Source organism: Lepus europaeus, chromosome 21, assembly GCF_033115175.1.
Source record: "Lepus europaeus isolate LE1 chromosome 21, mLepTim1.pri, whole genome shotgun sequence".
Taxonomy (NCBI): Eukaryota; Metazoa; Chordata; class Mammalia; order Lagomorpha; family Leporidae; genus Lepus; species Lepus europaeus.
This window is the reverse complement of record NC_084847.1, coordinates 13553964-13571671: the sequence shown is the minus strand read 5'-3', so window position 1 is coordinate 13571671 and position 17708 is coordinate 13553964. Positions and strand designations below refer to the sequence as shown.

Sequence of the window (17708 nt, the reverse complement as noted above, 5' to 3'; positions counted from 1 at the left end):
GAGCGGCTGAGCTGGCTGGGGCTGGGAAGGAAGCCAGCCACGCCAGCCTGATCTGAGAAGTGATGGCGCCTGCCTGGGGAAAAGACTGGCATTGCAAAGCACGAGGAAACCACAGGGGCTCCACAGTGACCGAGTTGACACTTCCCCCTCGTGGACATCACCAAACCCCTAGGAGGCTCCAAAGAAGGATCTTTGCTCTGTAGGCTGGAGGGGCTCAGCGTTTAATTGGCTTTTGAAGTTTCTTCTGAGGCCCCACAAAGTCCAGACAGCAAGACCCAGAAGCTAAAATACCCAATCTGAGCTCCAATTCTCAAGTGTTCAAAGTGTAGACAAGTCACCCACAGGTACTGACCAAGCAGGGAGCCAGGTGGCCCCGGGGTATGGAGGTGCCCCCACCTGTTCTTCCAGCCCGTTCCTCTCGCACGTCGTCACTGGCCTCCTCTTAGTCTGGTATGTCCTTTGCCATCTACCGTGGTGCCTGGATGTTTGCTGAACAAATTCAAACCTTTTTCTCACTTTGTTCTTAAAGAGCACCTTCAAGGCACGTCATCCTCACACAGAGCAGCTCATTCACCAGATTCCCAAAGCCCAGTCTTGTCAACATTATGCTGGCTAAGTTACAAAGAAAATTGGACACAAGGAGAGATTCCAGCTTTTTTATTTTTCCCCTTTTACACAAAACAAAGTAGAAGAAATAATACAGGATTAAAACTGCAAAAGTAGTTAATTGGTAGAACGCATATTCACAAAAAAATCTGCATAGGAAGACAGGCTTATTTACAAGGAGGAAACACACAAAATTCAGGTAGTTTTTATATGAAACATTAAAACAAACACGTGCTACAACGGGAGCCACTGTTCACAGCGAAATTGAAAGGCGGGAAACAACAGCTACTCAGGGACAGATATACCACAGGGAACAGGGTTTACAGCATCAGTGCAATAAATTCACAAAACTATATTACAGCTAGTTAATCGTTTAAGTATTGTTCCCAAATAGTTCACATTTTTGGCCCTTAGCGGTTTATTCCCACAGATATCAACCACTCTAAACTAGCTACCAAGAATGATCACAAGAAACTTTCCAAGGAGTTCCAACACCTATGTAGACCAGGGTTCAATGATCGTCACTCCACGTCTGCTCTCACCAGCAGCCCTTGCATTTTTCACAGAATTATCTAGAAAAAAAAAGTCACACACAAGCCGAGTGCTGTGCCGGACCTACAGAGACTGGGACAAGGGCTGGTGCTGCCTTGCCTTTAGACTCCTGCTGGTCTCAGGAACCAGTAAAATTAGATGATTTCCTACTGCAATGAATCTTGACTAAACACAGAGAGACTGTTGTCCTTCAAGGGCTGCTCTTGGAGCAGGGGTCAGACATGTCTTAGCCTGCTGTGCACTTTAGAAGTCAGCTGCAGATCAGAAGTCCAAAGCACGCTAACCATCCTGAATCTCGTCTTTTGGCAGTCTGCCTTCGAAGATCTGCTAGCCCCGGTCTAAGTGCACGGGGCCAAGACAGCTAGGCCTGTCATATTCCCTGCTGGGAGGAAGTGCCAGTGTCTCTTCTAAATTTCTAAGTTTTGTACATGGGAGAAACCTGGAATTGGTGCATGTTATTCCCTGGGGATTCTTCTCCCACTGTAAAAAAACAGAATGAGGAATGGTTCTTAATTGGTCTCATCATCAGAAGTGGTGAATTTGGTCTCTACAGTCACGAAGTCGGACGGCCCTGTAGCAGGTGGCTTCCTGCAGCCACAGACCACGATCCTGTGTTAGCTAAAGCAAAGGTCACTTCCAGCAGTTTCCCAAGTCGCTGTGAACTGGACTAAAGGGCAAAGTTCATCACTGTGTTATTTTAGAGGAAGGTGCCTAAACGTAATGTTGTCTATGAATTAATGCTGGTTGAGAAAAATCAAAGCAAATCATACTCACTAAAGAGGTGTCCGTGTAAGGCCAACTGATGAGAATGCACCCAGCTACACAGGACAAGCAGGCACCATGCACAGAGTCTGAGTCGGCAAGTCTGAATTTTCATTAACCAAGGGCAGAGTGAGGGAGAGCAAAGATCGACTTCTCTAACATTTTAGTATCGGATAGCAAAGGAGAAACGGTGTCTGGGGACAACGCATACTTCGCTAACCACCCTGCACGAGCACGGGCACTACTCATTTTTCTTTTCCTTTTGCTTGAGGAGCTTGTTTATCTCCCTTTTGGCCATTCCAATGTACTTCGAAATGATTCCATGTTGGTTCAGTCCAGGAAGCAGCAGCAAGAAAGTCACTTAACACAAACAAAATTAAGGAGTCAGCCATTAGCTTCCTTAAGGTTATTACATTTTAAACAAGTCAGCTTCCCGAATTATGGATATTCAAATGGGAGGAAGCAATATGAAATCTGTTACTTTCACTGAGACTTATCTCCAGAAACTTCTGCCATCAAACCCTCCCCAAGCGCGGATGAAAACCACTGCTCGCTTCTACCTCTTGCACATGACTTTCTACTTTGGTTATTCTATGACCATCACAAAGACCTGGCTCTCGCTTATGTTTCTGATCACTGCCTCCCGTTTGTCCTTGGCTAACTTACAGGCAGACTGTAGTGCCGAGGCTGTGCGTGGGGCTCCTGCTCAGAGACTTACCTATCAGGTAGGTGAGGAGCAGGTTATGGACTTGCTGGCCCACCCAAGCGACTGCCGCAAGAGAGATGATCACGGTCATGAAGTACTGACAGAGAGAGCGAGAGTTCATCAGCTCTACATGGGGTCCGTTTCACTATTCCACATGACTACATACATCAAAACATCATCCAGTACTCAAGCAGCTACAACTTTATTTCTCAATCTAAAAAATGGTTTGTTTCAAAGGGTGGGAATTAACTTACTTTTTACCGCTTTTCTTTAAAAATATTTGTTAAAGAAATCTATATATTTCAAAAAATCATAGAAAACTCCTTTAGACCTAATTCACAGGATTCAGATATATTTTCTCCTGTGATTCTATACATACATTAAATATAACATCAGCTATATTCCTTTGTCAGTAACTTCATGTGAAGCTCAGAGAAATTAGAGACAGATGCTTTCTAAGTATATGTCTCTTATTCCAGGGAACAAAAAAGAAAAAATTTTCCTGTACCAAGATAAAAGTTAAATGCAAAATATAACTTGTAACTTTAATGATTCAATCTAATATTCAAGAATATGCTTACAAGTTAAATAAATTATATAATTATAAATATCAAGCTACTTAAAAAAAGCTGTCAGACTATGATGAAGTCAAAATTGCCTCACGCTTCAAATTTTGCTTTTCTTACATAAATAAATGGAAGTACCATTTTAGGCTTTTCTTCTTTCAGTGTAAAGAGGCGTTTCCACCATCCCACAGCTCTGCGCCGAGTTTTCACTGCATTGCTGCAAATTTCATGGAATCTCTGTTGTTGTTCAGTGGTCCTAGAAAAAAAAATTCCCCCTTTGATACAAGCAGATCTCTACAGTAGTCAAAACACACCATGGCCTTAAAATTTAAATAGCTATTTTCTGAAGAAAGTAAAAATAAAACAGTGGTCCACCTCTATCTTATTCGGTCCAGTTATTGCACCATTAACACCTCTTACAGCACAAATCTTCACATAAAGAAGTGTGTGGGAGTGTATACATACTTGCACTAAACTGAAATAATGACCTGTAGCTCGGATGCCACACTTGGTTACCGACAGTAACAAGACTGAGTTCTATTGGCCATGCATAAACTTAAACTTGATTTCTCTATTCCTATTTTCATTTCCTAATGAATCCTGCACTGTAGACTAGCAGACCAACAGTTCTTCAGTGAGCTAATTAACCACCAGCAATTAAAGCACAGGACCCCCAACTGAGAGTCATACATCTGATACCAAAGAGCAATAAGCAGCTCAAACCCCAAGTCTTTACACGTTTATTCCCAGTAGAGGAAAATACAATCAGTAAACAAAACCATAAAACAAACTCAAAAAGGCCCAAGGAGCGCTTTGTATTTGTAGCGTTTTTCTGGCTCTGATAAAAACATTTGCTTTTGTACATCTGGATGGATGCGTTCCCTTCTCTCCTCTGGTCCTCCTCCCTGGAACACTGGTGAGCAAGCAGCAGGATTTCTGCCGAGCCCTGAATCTTCTGGTAAACAATTAGACCTTTTGTTACCTTGGTCAAGGCTAGGCAGTGTCTATGCAACACAGTGCCCTTTCTTCTCTATAACAAAATAAAATCTGCTCTATCAATAACTGAGTTACATACAGATTACCATGAAGCTAACGACGTTTATTTCCAAAAACCTTTTTCTAAGAATTACAAATTTGCAGATTAAAATGTCATCTGGCTAATGAAGTCAAGGTCAGTGGCTAAATCTCTGTTGTATGTGTTAACACTGCATGGTCGCAAACTTATCTAAAAAATAGCATTATTCATTACTGCCAAGTGAAAAATAACTCAAAGGCTCCATTTTGATGTGAAGAAACCTCTTTAAGCAAGGATGTTTAATTACCTATAATTTAACTTGCTCCCCAAATATGTGATTTTTTTCCTTAAAGGTTCAGAATGTAGGTGGGGCCATTTAGCCTCACAGCGAAGCTGCTTACAGTCCATATGAGCGTCTGGGTTCAGCTGCAACTCTGCTCTCAATTCCGGCTTCCTGCCAGTGCAGGCCTCGGGAGGCAGCAGTAATGGCTCAAGCGGTAAAGTCTTTGCTACCCAGGTGGGAGACCTGGTGCAGTTCTCAGCTCCTGACTTCTTTACAGAGCAGGAGTCACTGTGGGTATCTGGGGAATGAACCAGCGGATGGGAGCTCCCTGCCTGCCTGCTGAGCAAGTACATCAATCACCAAATAAACGGTTCATAGGGTACACACTTACAACACTTATTTCTATAGAATTAGTGTATGCTTTGCTACCATCTGGGAAACAAACAAAAGCTAATGTCCTTAATTATTCTATAATTTAACTTTTCTCAGACATGTGAATTTGTACTTAAAGATTCATTTGCTGGGGGGTGGTGGGGTGGTGGTGCTGGTGGTGAGGAGTTTGCCCAGCAGCTAAGATGCTCAAGAACAAGACTACTAATCAGGCAAAAATAGCAGCTGGGGGATTCCCGGGCCGGGTTGGTGGTGGCGGCGGTGGTGGCGGTGGTGTGGCAGTGTGGGGGTGTGGGTGTGGAATCTATTCCAACATCTAGTTTGACTCATTGTTTAGATCAAAGGTGAGAAATTCAACAATCCAGAGGGAAGTTAAAATACTTTTAGTATGACCCTTAGTCTCCTAACTCCATCTCAGGCACTCAAAACAACCGAAGAATGTCATACATGTAATCAAACAGCTCACTCACCTACAACCTCCTGCAGCACTGGGCACACATCGACGCTGCCTCGACGTCTCAAAACCTCAGCCTTCTATTTTATTTTTCAGCGTTTTTTTTTTTTTTTTAAAGATTTATTCATTTATTTGGAAGTCAGAGTGATAGAGAAAGAGAGAGAGAGAGGTCCTCCATCCTATGGTCCACTCCCCAGATGGCCGCAATAGCCGGAGCTGCACCGATCTGAAGCCAGGAGCCAGGAGCTTTCTCCGGGTCTCCCACGCGGGTGCAGGAGCCCAAGGACTTTGGCCATCCTCCACTGCTTTCCCAGGCCACAGCAGAGAGCTGGATGGGAAGTGGAGCAGCCAGGTCTTGAACCAGCGCCCATATGGGATGCCGGCGCTTCAGGCCAGGGCGTTAATTCACTGCGCCACAGCACCAGCCCCAACCTCAGCCTTCTACAACAACTTTTCTCACTTTTTAGGATTTATTTTTTTGTCCACTTCTTAGTGTTCTAAATTCTTCTCCATAATCTCTCATTTCAGTTAAAATGGTCAAACAGTGGAAATGTGTATCAAGTCAACGCCTGAATAAGTTAAAAAGTAACAGGTTTAAAATGTTTGGCTTTGGCTTACCATCAAGCATTTAGCACTTTCTTAGTTTTTTGTTGTTGCCATTGTAGTTGTTTAGGCAAGAGTGATGTGTAATTTTTATCGTAGGTGGTTTCCATATGACCTGCCAGCTTCATACAACTTTCATAAAAAGCAATCAGTAAGTCTCTTGATTTTGGCCTCATATACAGTATTGAAAAACTCTCAGTTAGTGATTATTTCTAATATTGTCAAGTTAGTCTAAGCAAATCTAGAAAGCAAGCTTAAAGACAACTGTGGGGGAGGGCCATGCTGTGGCGTAATGGGCTAAGCCTCCACCTGCGGCACTGGCATCCCACATGGGCAACAAATCAGGTCCAGGTGCTTCACTTTCCATCCAGTTCCCTGCTGATGGCCTCAGAAAGCAGAAGACGGTCCAAGTGTTCGGGCCCCTGCACCTACACGGGAGACCCAGAAGAAGCTCCTGGCTCCTGGCTCCTGGCTTTGGATAAGCCCAGCTCTGGCTGTTGTGGCCATTTGGGGAGTGAACCAATGGATGGAAGACTTTTCTCTCTATCTCTTCCTCTTTCTGTAACTATACCTCTCAAATAAATAAATAAATAAAATCTTTAAAAAAAAAATAAATAAAGATAACTGTGGGGAGGACCCATAGCCAACAGCAAATACACTAGTTTAAGTTCTTTCTTAAATGCTTTGGGCATTTTTTAATGTAGTATATATTGGTTTCTCATAATGACAAAGGCAATTTAGTGGAGGAAGCTTTTTGATATTTGAAACTTAACAGTCCAAATATTTCACAGCACCGAGACAAGTGCCTCACACAGCAGACTGTTAACAGTCACTACATGAATGTGGACTACAGTTGACCAGTTACTTGTCTCCTATTTATTCAAGAACAGTTTGTGAAATAGTCGATCACCTCAAATATCCACAGAAATGGAAATGTGCAGCTGATAGAGAAAGCTCACTGAGATGGTTGTTAATCCTCATTGAAACTGTACCTTCAGAAAGCCCATGGCAGTAAATCTAAGTTTAAATTACACGGGTGAAGGTAAAAACGGCTGAATGATTCGACAAGGGTCTGCACTTAGTTACAGCACAGCCATCACCCCCACCAGGTTCAGGAAGGCCACCGAAATTAAACTGTCAAATCACTGTGTCACTTACCATTTATTGGAGCCAAAAATCCTGGGTGCTAGAATGGGAACAAGGTAGTCAGCCAAGCACAAAAACATAACAAAGCAGGAAACACCGGACAGGACAGATGGGTCCAGATAGTAGATAATCCTGTTAAAAAAAATTAAAGAAGCTTAGAAAACAGCCAGTATTACTCCTCAGTGCCGCGGTTCTCAGAGACGGTACTCGGCGCTTTCTCATTTCCTCACCAGTGGTTTCCAGAGGCTTCGTAGCGTGATGGCACCACAGCCGCAGTGGCTGATATAAATACCAGCCTACAAAAGCTTTCGGAAACCCCCAGGACTGTTTAAGATCGCAATGGTTTTGAGCCAAAAGGCTTGAGAGTCACCGATTCATTCAACTGCGCCAAGTTACCGAGCTTATGTAAGCGCTACCAGCTGTGGAAACCCAGCACGGCTTGTAAGCAGTCATTCTTGATGGATTAAAGGCCACAAAAGGCTTCGTGAAGGTGCTGCCCTGACAGGGCCTTCAGCACGCCCCCGGCTCACTTACAGGAACACCAGGGAGACCACAGCCAGGATGGCGGGTGGGAACCAGGCTCTCTCCCACCGCAGCACTTTGTCGGCCAGCAGCATCACTTCTCCCCAGCCCTGCAGCTGCTCCTCCAGGCTCGCAGTCTCTGCAGCCTACACGGGGCAGAAGGGAAAGCGGCCATTTCATCACTCAGCATCTTTGTGGTTCAAACAGTTACGTCTTCCCAAGGCCAACCAGCAGGTGGAATACCTCGTCATTACGATCATCAACAGTGTTGGTACCAAAGGTGGGAATCAATGAGGGGGTTAGGGGAAGCCTCGCCTTTTTTTTTTTTAAGATTTTATTTATTTGAAAGAGTTACAGAGAGAGGTAGAGACAGAGACACAAGAGAGAGAGAGGTCTTCCATCCTCTGGGTCACCCTCCAGATGGCTGCAACTGCAGGAGGTGCATTGATCCAAAGCCTAGGAGCTTCCTCCCCGTCTCCTACGCGGGTGCAGGGGCCCGAGGACTCGGGCCATCTTCTACTGGGCAAAGCCCATCCTGTAATGAATCCAAGCACGGGGCGACTCCTCACATACATGATAGAGCTCAACCCTTACAGAGCTGGCAGTGTAGCGATGCGACTCATTTCACAGTGAACGCAAGTGGGCTCCAAACCTTCCCAGGCATGGACAAGCAGTCAGTAGCAGCACCCAGAGTGCTAATCAGATTAGAGCACTCCAAGTTTGTTCATTTCAGGTGCTGGGAACTGGCCGGCTGTTCACTCATTTCATCGATCTAAATCCGTACTCTCAATCCATTAGGAAAGCCTTCCCCTGAACCGCACCCACCTTCTAAAACAGCCGTGTAACGGGAGCACTGAGATATTGGGCTCCATTGCGAAATTAAGGAAAACAGCTTTCCAAATTACAAGTGCCACTCTACAGCGTTTCCTGTCGCTCAGGGTAGACTTCCAATGTTCCTGCAGCCCTGACATCGCAAAGTGGGCCTCCGGGACGAGCTCGGGCCACAAACTCCCTGAAGCTCATCTTGGTAAAGGGAGAAAATATTGGAACAAGAAACCCCAACGTCCCTGTGAGTACCTCCCCTGAGAACTCGATGTCCTGGCTTATCTCTCACCCTTACGACATCAGAGGTCACCATGTGCCGACAACTCTTAAACGCCGCCTGAGCCTCTCAATCGCCCTGAAAAGACCGGGTTGTTGCCATCCCCATTTCGCTGAGACTCAAAGGAGCTGACAGCGTCGGCCCCGGCAAGCCCGAGCCCGAAGGCCTTGCTGTCCCCGCAGTCGGGCGGCTCTGCTGGGGATCCCAGGCTCCAGGTGAGAATCGGCTGTTGCAACAGGACTTGGGCAGCCTCGTTGTGCCTGCACTGATCCTCTTAGAAAGCAGCAGCGCGAAGCAAAAAACCACGCCCCAGTGCAAGCCGCCCTTCCGAGTTCGCCAACACCTGGGGCCTTGGAACGCTCTCTCGGGTCCTGCCTGGATCGGTGCAGTTAAATCCGGATCCAATACGTCCACCCAAGGCAGGGCCTCGCTGCAGCTCCCCCGGATCCTCGCCAGCCGTGCTGTGAGCTCCCAGCCCCCGGCCTTCCCAACTCCAGACCCAGGCCCGGTTCCCCGCGGGGAGCTCGCAGCCTCCCTGTCCCTGTCAGCTGCGCCAGCTCCAACAGAAAGCCTCGGCCGTGGCCCCGGGACCCTCCATCCCCGCCCAAGTCTTGGAGGGAAGAGGACGAGCGCTCGCCCAGGGAGAGACCCGAGGGGGGCACAGGCGGACAGGACCGCGGCGAGGCCCGGAAGGCACCGCGCGGGCCCTCGCAGCCCCGGTCCCGCACTCCTCCTCAACCCCCCCACTCGCCGTGACTAATCACGCGCCCTCCTCGCCCCGCCCACCGGGAGCCGCCCACGAACCCCGAAGGGACGGGGGTCTCCCGGGCCGGGCCGAGGCGGGGACAGGAGCGAGGCCGCGACGACCGTGCCCGCCGAGCCCACCGGCCGGCCCAGCTCGGTTCCTGCGGGCAGGCCTCCGGGACTCACCAGCAGGTTGGTGCTGCGATTATCTCCCTCCGCCATCGTCCGTCTAGGGTCGTCTCAGCGAACCCGAGCCGCCCCTTCAACCTCAACCTCCACTCGAAACCCGCACAGCGAGCACAGCGCGAGGGAACGCCCCGCAGGGCGCTTATATAGGCCGGCCGCCTTTCCCGACAGCACCCGCGACGCTCGCTCCTCATTGGGTGAATCGAGCACAGGCTTCCGGAAAGCCCCACCAACCACAGCCCAGCGCATGACTTGAAATCGAGGTCAAAGGGGAGAGGGGCCGCGCCGGGCGGAGGGGGCGGGGATACGGAATAACCAATGGGCGCCCAGGGATGGTGCGGCGCCCCGCCCAGGGCTCGCGGAAGCGGTTCAACTGTCGCGGCAGGCGGCGGAGGTTGGGTTGGCCCGGAGTGGACGCCTTCCTGGCCGTGGGGCCCTGCTGGCGATGGCTCGCTCAGCGCCGGAGTGTCAGGCGGAGGGCAGAGATGGGCACGCGGCGCGGGCCAGTGGCTGGGGGCGGGACCGGCCGCGATTCCGCCTCCCAGCGCCGTGGTCCCCCGCCGTCCCCGGCCGGCGAGCGGCTGACCCCAGATTTGTGACTCGTGCCCGCCTCGTGAGGTTTTGGGAACCAGTGAACGGAGCTGTTGATGTGGCTTTTGCCGCGGCGTACTCAGGAATGAGGTCTTTGGGTGGGGGTGGGGGTCACAGTGAGAGAGACATCCTTCGTGGGGCATTTACTTTTTTTTTTTTTTAAGATTTATTTATTCGAGAGGCAGAGAGAGTGAGGCCCTCCATTCGCTGGTCCACTACCCAAGTGGCCCCAACGCGTAGGAGGGCTATCCGGAGCCAGGAGCGCCCTCCGGGTCTCCCACGCAGGTGCAGGGGCCCAGGCACTCGGGCCATCCTCCACCGCCTTCCCAGGCCACAGCAGAGCTGGACTGGTGACCCTATGGGACGCTGGCACTGCAGGCGGCGGCTGTACCCGCTACGCCACAGCGCCGGGCCCCGTGGTTTAAACTACAAACTCCCCCTGTATCTGGTGATTAATAGCGCCTTCCTTCCATGAGAGAGAGCTGGATGAACTCTCTTGAGATCCTTCTACATCTTTTCCATCTAGACTTCAAAATGCGTTAGCAAGCTCTTCTCTGAATCACGCCAAATGTTGGCCTAGACAGAGGTTTGTCTCAGGGAAAGTACTGTACGCCCTTTGTCCTTATAAACCCATGTATATTAATGCCACCGACTTTATCTTGGAAGCACTCTTTAAATAACAACCAGGTTCTGAAAAGCTCAGGGAAGTCCAAGAAAAGCCCTGAGCAAACTGGACCAACCAGGAGCCTTGCAAATTTCGTGGAAGTGTCGAATCTGACCGCGACCTTTGGGGGCGGGGCGGGGGATATCACCTGAGCCTCCCCAAGGTTAGAGGTCTCTACTATGGGGGACGCTGGAGGAAAGTTCAGGTTGTATTGTAAGGTACAGCCAGTCAATAAAGACCTCGTTTGTATGTTTTACATTGAGCGCTACAGCTCCCATCCACTGGTTCCTTCCCCAATGGGGCTGGGAAAGCCTGACAGGAGTGGAGAACTCAACCCAGGTCTCATGTGGTGTCAGGGACCCAACTACTTGAGCCATCATCTAATGCCTCCCAGGATCAATTCAGCAAGCTGAATCGGCGCTGGCACTATGACGTAGCGGCTAAAGCTGCCATCTGCACTGCCAGCATTCCACATGGGTGCCAGTTCAAGTCCTGGCTGCTCCACTTCTGCTCAGCACTCCGCTGTGGCCTGGGAAAGCAGTGGAAGATGGCCCAAGTGCTTGGGCCCCTGCATCCACGCAGGAGTCCCTGAAGAAGCTCCTGGCTTCGGATTAGCCCAGCTCCAGCCATTGCAGCCATTTGGAGAGTGAACCAGTGGATGGGAGATCTTGCTGCCTAGCTCTGCCTTTCAAATAAGTAAAATCTTTTAAAAACAAAAATGGAATCAGGAGCTCGAACCAGGGTGGAACCCATGCACTCTAATGTGGGACACTAGGCTTAATGTTCACGCTTTGGAAGATTTTAAAGCTCTGGAATTCGAGGAACAGGCTCTCCTCTATGTCTTCAGAAGAAAAAGGACAAGCAGACCGAAGAATGAGCAGCCACAATTGGTGAATGTGTTGAGCAGAGTGTACAATCTTGCTAGCAGCATACTAACACCCAACTTTAAAGAATGGCCAAAGAGTTACTAGGCATTTTTTTTTTTTCTTAAGATGTATTTATTTTGGAAGAGAGGAGGGAAGGAAGAGAACAGAAATATCTCCCATCGACTGGTTCACTCCCCAGATGGCTGCAGCGGCCAGGGCTGGGACAGGCTGAAGCCAGGAGCTTTATTCAGGTCTCCCATGTGGGTGGCAGAGGCCTAAACACTTGGAAGCCATCTTCCACTGCTTTTCCCAGGCCACTAGGAGGAAGCTGGATCAGCAGTAGAGCAGCCAGAGCTCCAACCGGCACCTCAATGGGTTGCAGGCCACGGGTGGCAACATTATCAGATACTTTTCACAACACAGACCCAGACTCTTTAGGCTTTAAAAACATTTCTACTTTGGCAAAAAAGCTCTGCTACAGAATGCCTCTGGTTTTCACCCCAAGTTCCCTATGCACAACTTCAAAAAAAAAAAAAGAGAAGACCTTTTTAAAAACCAGACTGTGAAACTGAAATAGGTGAAAAATAGAAGCAATCCAAGCAGCAATTTCTCCATAGCGTTTCTGTTACGGAATCTGTTCCCAGACCTCTTTCCAAAATTCGCAGACTGGGGGCACTGCTCTAGGGTCTTTGACTGAGGTTCCAAACCTACCCTGAATGTGGTTAGCTTCTGCATGAGCTTTGTTTTTGTGCTGCACACACAGACAGGATGTGATCTTTTGGAATGTACTGGATGACTAAGCAGTGAACAAATTCTGCTCACACAATCTATTAGCAACAAATGCAATCTTCAGGATAAAAATGAGCTGGATCTTTTCTGTTTTCACACCCAGGAAATGATCAACCATGGTCAGCAGGAGTTTTAGTTTTTGAAAACTGCCAAACTTCAGCTTAGCGAACTGGGCATATAATGCTAAGAACTTTTCCATTAGTTTCCATTGCTACTCAAAAAGCTTTGAAAGTAAAATACCTTCTTGAGAATTATTCATACTTGCAAGTATTAGTGCTTCACAAAGGGGGGATGGAGAGCTTTCCAGAATGCACTTTGACCATTAAATCCAGAGCAAATTCAATGCCGTGTCTTTTGAGACTGAACCTTTATTTTATTTTTTGGAAAAAGGTATTTCATACAATCTTTGCCATGTGAATGCAAATAGCACAAAGTAGGCATGTGTTTTTGTTTTCCAAAAGATGCATTATGAACATTTTCAGGAAGCTGGTGTGATTTATTCACCTTTTTATCTTAAATACAATCACAATTATGTCCATCAGGAGGCATTACCACCTTTTGCACAGAGAAGCCACTATTTATACAATGTTACTAGGACAAGGAAGATTCAGTTCAAAATCAACTTGCTCTTATGAGGGGTTAAAAACTAAACAAGTGAAATAGGATGTCGTTGCCACTGACATTACAGGTAGAAATATAAGGAAAATTCAAACCAGAAAAATAACTGACACGGTAACTTTAAACAGGAGCTGAAACTTCAACTGTCAGGAAAAAACAAAGAAAAATAAAAGATAATCAGCCTGTTTTGAAAGAAAAACACACTAAAAAAAGTCTGCATTTCAGAACATGCAATTCTCAGTTTACCATCTTCAAAAATTGAGCTAATTGTGTATTTTTACATTAGCACAACAAACAGCATTTTCCTAACAAGCCCAGCCAAATTCCCATGGAAAGCAAGGGACCCTAAGTGGTTGTGTTCTACAATTAACCCTTGAACCTACAAAGCTTTCTCAATCCAAGTCAGTCTGCCCTTTGTAAAGAAGCGTGGTGAAACCCCTGCCCAGGCCTAAGAAGCAGAGAAAAGTGCAACAAACCCGTGGGGGTTTTGTAATACAGTACATTTCCCCTTTCCCTGATACTTGAAAAAAATTGTGATTCCTCCTACTTCCTCCCCACAAGAGGACTCTTTCTAACACTACCCACATTCTGGAAACAAATTCTACTCTTAAGTGACCCTCACATGAGCTATTCTACCTCCTTGATTTGGGGGTGGGGTGGAGGGGTGGGCGCGGGGGCGGTCCTAGCTCTAAATTATGGGCATTTTTCAAGTTCAACAAGCTATAAAACAGGACATTAAAACAAAGATGCTCCAGTATGCTAATACACATTCACTGACATGACTACCAGGCTAGTTGTAGGTGCTTGCTTCAGTATGGAAAGAATTGGGAGAAGAAGAAGAACCAGCTCCTTTGATTTTAGTACTGCCAAAACAAGTAAGCCCCAGAGTAATTACAAAAATGTGGGGGAAAATAGGCCAGGAAGACTTTTTGATGTAAAGTACTGCCTATAATACCCCGATGAAAAAGGACCCAAGATTGCACATCAACTGTAATATTTGGCTGTACTTGCATTGCCCTGCTTGGCATTTTTTTAAATGGCTCTTTCCTTAAATTTCACACATCAGAACAACCACAATTTAAAAAACAAAAACAAGAACAGAAAACAATGCAAATAACACCAAACATTGGACAATATTAAAACTACTTACTAAGCTCAGGTATAGAGGCAAGTATTAGGGCAGAAGTGATGGAAGTTTCTCTTTGTATTACAAACCCTCACCCTGAACCTGGGGTCTGGGGTGTACAAAAGCAATTTAGAGAAAGATCAAGAGCCTGATTATCAGTTCTCACACAAAGAAATCTCACGGATCTCAAAAGAACAACACAAGTGTCAGACATGAAAGAATCTTAATCATCATCTAGCAAACTACAGGAGAACTTCAGGACCAGAGAGAATGAGAAATTATAAGACACACTAAAGAAACAGAAGAGAAATAGCTCCATAAACTACTAAGCCTCTACAGCTTTGTAGAAAAAAAAAAAAAAAAACTAAAAACTAAAAACCAGGCAATATTAACAAACAAAACAAACTTCAATTTCCAAGGGTACTTTGAATAGAAGAGGTTGTGTGTAGACAATTCTGTACCCTCTGAAACTTGGAGAGAAAGGGAGGTAGGGAAGGAGGTACAGGGGGGTGGAGGGAGTGACAAAAAGGGAGGAAGAGAGGGAGGGAGGGAAGAGAGGCAGCTAGAGGAGAGGATTCCTGGTTTTCCACAGGTATTGTTATCAAAAACGACTTCAAAACCCGAGCACTCACATTATTTTACAAAATAATCCCCAATATATGGGCCCTATATTCTTAATCTAACTGATAAGGGCTCTCAAAGTCCAAAATGGCAACGCTGCTTACAAAATGACAGCACAGACTCGGATCTTGTCCAGAGTGCAGCAAAGAGCGAGCTCTGAAGCCATCACCCACTTCTTTCTGCCCAACAACCAAACAGGCATCGTAGGAGCCACACTACTCTCTGTGGACCAGTTTAAAATAAAAGTGGGTAACATACCAGAGGCACATGTTTTTGAAATAAAGCTGTTTTGTTTTTGCTTGGATAAGGTGCCAGGTACCTCTGAAGCCTGAAACACACAGGCAATAAAATTCACCTATTCCATTTACCTTCTCTACCGAAGAGGAAGCAATTTCTGAATACTATCTAGGACAAACTACTATGAGCTGGTTTTTATCACTGTGATAAAAGTTTCTCCTTGTGACAATAAAGAATGTTGCTGAAGACTGTTTCATCTTGAGAGAGCAGAGGTAATCAAGTGAGGAATGCCAACAGCTCCCACAGCCTCTAGGAAATAAAGCAGCGTGCAAAATACAATATGGCATTATTATTCCAGCTAGGTTGTCGTGGTTCTGAAAGTAAGGTTCAAAACAAATGAAGAAAATAAAATTTGATGTGCTAGGTTCCTTAACTTGCTATTGGACGCATGGATATTCAAAAATCCCATCCTTTTGCAATGCTTGTTAAAGTACTAAGAAAGCACTGGCACTGAAATGCATCCTCTCATGGGTACTTCAGAATTACCGACTAACGTGGCAACCAGACGACAGAAAGGCCCAGAGCTACGTGGACGTTTCCCTTAAAACCTTTCAAGTCTGTGAAGACTGGCAGCCAGAGGGTGACCACTGTCCTAATCTCTAAAATGCAGGGAAAATGGACTCAAGCAGTTAGGGTTTTAATTGTGTTCTGTTTTGTGTCAATACGTGATTTTAAGAATCCTATTCTAGAATGGATTTTTATTTTAGATCAACAATTTAGCTTACACAGTCAGTATTGAAATGCGATGCTAAATTTAAGGGAACCTTGATCATGAATTCACTCTAATGTCTGACTGAACAGCAAGCTATTAAAACTGTGCAAAAAGTAAGGTACTTTACAGACTAGTAACTGAACTTAATAAAATGATGTTGGTGGTTCTCACTGTGGCTAATGTTTCACAAACATGTCCTAAAATGCCAGGAAAACTAAAGAACTTCTAATTTACACTTTGTAAATTAAAAGTATGAAATAAGAAAACTGAATTTAAAACAATCTCACTCTACCTCCACCAGAACATCACTTTATTTTCATCTGTCATCAACAATGTAAAACTCTAATACATACTCTATCCTGGTTTTTAAAAAGGTAAAAGATTACATCAGATTAGCTACTTTCTACGAAAGAAACTACAGCAATCACAGACGAGGGAAAATTTGAATGACCTCCCAAAAATGCACACTATAAGCAAAGGGGAGTGCACATTAAATCAAATGTCTGTTAGATTCATTACTTTTGAATGCACAGTGACAATTCTGGAAACTGCACATGATAGAATCACAGAAATGACTTAAATGACCAGAATTACATTCTATGTGATCATCAGACCTTTAAACAATCCTTGAGAGACCTCTAAACAATCCTTGTGTTTTCCATGTTATCAGTGGTCTTGGAGAAATTTCTGCTTATCGCTCCAAATGTAAGTTAACAGCATCAAGATGGAAGTATATGAAATATGAGGATTGAAATAAAAGTGGATTTGAAGAATGGCTAATCCATACTAGATTAGGTAGAAGGGGGATGGGGAAATGGCAGGGAGATGGGGGAATGGTGGAGTGTTTTTTCCCTTCATTTCAGAAGTAAGTTCTTCCAATGTAGTGTATCTCTTACATAGCTCTCCATTTTCAGTCCATTTCTGAAATTCATATCGCATAGCCTTTTTGTACTTACTGGTCAACCCAACCAGTACTGTTGCCAAGCAACAAGTGTAACACGAGAATCTGAATGCATCAAATCTTCCTTGGCTGTGGTTTCTTCGCGGCCCCAGTGTTCTCCGTTTCTGAGCAGGGTGTTTTCCTGGATTGCACACACAGGGTCAGGTGGAATGGAGTTCCAGATCACTCTGTGCTCCGTGGCATCCCGATTGCTCCCTGCAGCTTACCTCCTGACACGTTTGCAGCTGTTCTGTGGCAGAAAGACATCTCCGTGTGCAGGCGGTGAGCTTGCCGTCTTTCCCCCGTGACCTGGTTGCAGGCCATGGTGTTGGGCGTGTCCCTGAGTGCAGCTGTCCTGCGGGATTCACTTCCTAGTGCACCGAGATTGCCTAGGTTTCCTCAGAGTCAGCCCCCAGTCGCATCACCACCGGCTGTGGTGTGGCTTTGGATGCCTGACGCTGAGTGGATTCTGGTGGATGTCTGACCTCGCTTAACCAGACTCATCTACTGTCTTGCCGTTCACACCCAGGCTGTCCAGCCTTCATACAGCTGAGCCAAGTTATCTAGATTAGTTGCTTCCTTAATGACATAGTCAACCTGCAAGAAGAGGGGAGCATTTAAAGCCACTTACAACCTGAGAGGATTTTTAAAAAGGAAGAAGGGAAAAAGAATGAAGGAACAAAAAAGAAAACTGAAATGCAATAAATTAAAAAGATCTGAAAGGATATGGTTCATATCTAAGCTATATGAACTGTTTAAAAGTAAGCTTCTGTTTAACCAAAGGGTGTGTAGTTGTCATGGTGGAAAGAGAGGTTAACTAAGCTGGGCTTCTCCCATACTCCACAGC

The 17708-nt window shown here is 46.1% G+C and overlaps 2 protein-coding genes across 6 annotated transcripts in view; both read right to left on the bottom strand.

Annotated features, from left to right (window-relative positions):
- Nucleotides 1-642: 642 nt before the first annotated feature.
- ARL6IP1 (ADP ribosylation factor like GTPase 6 interacting protein 1) lies at nucleotides 643-9763 on the bottom strand. The gene is made up of 6 exons (XM_062179775.1): nucleotides 9638-9763; nucleotides 7618-7751; nucleotides 7096-7215; nucleotides 3331-3448; nucleotides 2639-2723; nucleotides 643-2280 (listed from the first exon to the last, which is right to left on the bottom strand). The coding sequence occupies exons 1-6, from the start codon at nucleotides 9671-9673 to the stop codon at nucleotides 2162-2164; spliced, it is 612 nt and encodes a 203-aa protein (XP_062035759.1). The 5' UTR covers nucleotides 9674-9763; the 3' UTR covers nucleotides 643-2161.
- Nucleotides 9764-12885: 3122 nt separating this feature from the next.
- The window catches only part of SMG1 (SMG1 nonsense mediated mRNA decay associated PI3K related kinase), a 116421-nt gene continuing 111598 nt past the window's right edge, over nucleotides 12886-17708 (bottom strand). For all 5 annotated transcript variants that reach the window (XM_062179965.1, XM_062179964.1, XM_062179966.1 and 2 more), the window contains one exon: nucleotides 12886-17458. In XM_062179965.1, coding sequence (XP_062035949.1) covers nucleotides 17381-17458 — 78 coding nt within the window. In that variant the 3' untranslated portion in view covers nucleotides 12886-17380. The remainder of the gene's footprint in view (nucleotides 17459-17708) is intronic.